The sequence below is a fragment of the Prionailurus viverrinus genome, chromosome D1 (assembly GCF_022837055.1).
Source record: "Prionailurus viverrinus isolate Anna chromosome D1, UM_Priviv_1.0, whole genome shotgun sequence".
Taxonomy (NCBI): Eukaryota; Metazoa; Chordata; class Mammalia; order Carnivora; family Felidae; genus Prionailurus; species Prionailurus viverrinus.
Window position 1 is genome coordinate 64,021,281 of NC_062570.1, and position 2,793 is coordinate 64,024,073.

Here is a 2,793-nt window from a genome sequence, read left to right on the forward strand (position 1 = left end):
CTATCTGCTTGCCTTGTAATTCATACTAAAATAATCACCTGGACCTCTGCTACCTCATAAGCTATCGTCAGTGGTTTGCAGCTAGAAGAGATTAACCAGAAGTCTCCTAATGCTATTCCATAATGAAGCCTGTGCTTCTTTGAATGGCTTCCTCCTTCTGCTTTCCTTCTCTACATGACCTTAAGCCACAGAACTAAGACAAAGAGCAAACCCAGGAAAGGCCATTTAGAGAGATATTAGTTCTGCATTTGTTTGCTTATTTAAATATTGAAGTGTAGTCAGTCTTCTGCTCAGAGGCAATCCTTCTCATCCCATCAGGATGCATGATTCATGAACCTGTTCTATGTAAATTACAATAGAGTAGATAACATGGAACATTCTAACACGTATTTACAGTGCTGTCCTGCAGAAATCCAGCTGCCAGCTTGCAATCCATCCCTCTTCTTCCTTCTGGATTAGTTCCATGGTGGTGTTTTTGAGCCCTAGTCCCTAATTTAGGGCATAAGAACTCCTCTGGACTTCATAGAAGATATAGAGGCCAAGTTTAAGAGCATTTTCTACCCATCTCTGCTTGCTTTCCTGCGCTTAGCATCCTGGCCCTGGTATAGGTGTAGCGTATGGCGTAGGGCTCTCTTGACCTCTTGATTGCGTAAGCAGTAAATGATGGGGTTGAGCAAAGGTACAATGACAGCATAGAGTACAGAAACCAGCTTGTTGATGTCAAAAGCTGAGAGTGCCTTTGGCCGGGCGTAGATGAAGATACTGGCTGCATAGAAGATGATCACAACAGTGAGGTGAGAGGCACAGGTGGAAAAGGCTTTATGGCGCCCAGCAGGCGAGGGAATTCGTACCACAGCACCAGTGATGGCCATATAGGAGGCCCCAGTGACAGAGAGTGGCCCCAGCAGGATAAAAATGGCCAGAACAAAGTCTGTAAGCTCTGCTGTTGACATATCAGTACATGAAAGATTGAGTAATGGGGAGACATCACAGAAAAAGTGGTTGATGATGTTGGGTCCACAGTAGGAGAGGCGAGAAATGAGAAAAACTTTGACCATGGAGATACCAAAACCTCCAGCCCAGGAGCCAGCTGCAAGCTGCACACACTGCTGACCGCTGACAATGACAGCATAGTGGAGAGGATGGCAGATGGCCACATAGCGATCATAGGCCATAACAGCAAGAAGGACACATTCAGTGCAGCCCAGTCCCAGGAAAAAATAGAGCTGTGTCATGCAGCCCTCAAAGGAGATTAGCTGTCCCTGGCTCTGTTTGGACCCAGCAAATCCAGCTAACATCTTGGGAATAGTGACAGTAACATACCAGATCTCCAAGAAGGACATATTAGCCAGAAAGAAGTACATGGGTTTGTGAAGGGTGGGGTGGTTTCTAATTGCCATAATGATGAGTGTGTTTTCAGTCAGCACCAACACATAGGCCAGCAGAGAAAGGGCAAATAAAAGTGCCCGCAGTGGCGCAGGAGCCGGGAAGCCCAGCAACACAAACTCACTTACCCTCCCACTCTGATTCCTCTGCTCCATAATGTCAGTCTTGCCCACTGATCTTTAGGAGAGAGAACAGAGGGCCTTCAGGAGGCAGCAACAAGAACCCAGGCTTTCTTGTGGTGGGTTTATATTGACAGAATGTTTGTATGCGTGTGATTCATCACCAAACTGAGGACGTCACTTTCTGCTGTAATCTGGAAATGAGCTAAGACAAAAGTAAACAAAAATGAGCTACTTCATACTGGGAATAGGGTCAGAGTCTGTTATGGCCCTTGGAGAAGAATATACTGATAAACACTTGTAAAAGTGACACTAGTTGGTTATTGAAGAATATAGATCAAAACCAAATATAGTAGTAAGAGAGTCTAGGCTGCCCTAAAGTGAGAGTTTGTGAGCTAGATTGTGACTCTGTTTTGAGGAAATAAGTTACACAATGGAGGAATAACAGTACTAAACATGTAACACAATTGAGTATTTGCTATGCATTAATTGTATGGACATTGTTTTAAAATATTTGCAGATATTAATTCACTTAATCTTCAGAAGAATGCTGTGAGTTAGTATGATTTTAACGCCACTTAACATCTAAGAAAACCGAGGCATAAAGAGATTAAGTAACATGTTCCAGATCACACAGATAGTAAGAGATGGAACCAGGAAGTCAGGACCTCAGAGCTTCGAAAATATTCAGGCAACACAAAGGAGGGACTATAAAATCCGTCCTGGATTTATATCCAGGGGAGAGGATTTTTGGGGCTCAGCTACAGAAGCAACTCCATACTACAAGAAAGAAGGAACATTGTAGAACCCAAGAAGTCACAGCATCTCGGGATTGAAACTTCTACAAAACCTGCACTTAGAGGAGGACTTGGGATGCACCTTGAAATTATATTAGGAAGGTATTCTGGAAGGTAGAAATACTGAGAATCCCATCAGTTCTGAAAGTTGTGCTCTCTTGGAATGAGAGTAACCCCCTTCTCGAGTATTGTCAAAAATTAAACTGAGGCATATTGAAAGTTTCAAGGGTTTATTTGAGAAACATTGATTTAAATTGGGCAGCACCAAACGGAAAGCAGTATACTGTGCTCTATTGACGGAAGCTAATGGAAAGACTTTTATAGAGCAGACTCAGAAGAAAGGCAAGGGCATTATTTGATTAGCTACATTTAAGTGGTTGCCTTACTTGGGAAAGTTTCCTTGGCTGTTTGTGATTGGTTGTTCTTAAATTTTAGTTTCTTGGATATGAACACATTTACAATTGACTCTAGCTTAAGTTTTGGTTTGCTTA

At 42.8% G+C, this 2,793-nt stretch overlaps 1 protein-coding gene across 1 annotated transcript; it reads right to left on the reverse strand.

The window, feature by feature from the left end:
- Positions 1-557: 557 nt before the first annotated feature.
- On the reverse strand, positions 558-1,541 carry LOC125177136 (olfactory receptor 226). The gene has a single exon (XM_047879211.1). The coding sequence runs from the start codon at positions 1,539-1,541 to the stop codon at positions 558-560; it is 984 nt and encodes a 327-aa protein (XP_047735167.1).
- Between the last annotated feature and the right edge of the window lie 1,252 nt (positions 1,542-2,793).

Bases quoted from the DNA above. Each gene is read 5' to 3' on its own strand.
- LOC125177136 (XM_047879211.1), bottom strand. From the start codon at position 1,541: ATGGAGCAGAGGAATCAGAGTGGGAGGGTAAGTGAGTTTGTGTTGCTG.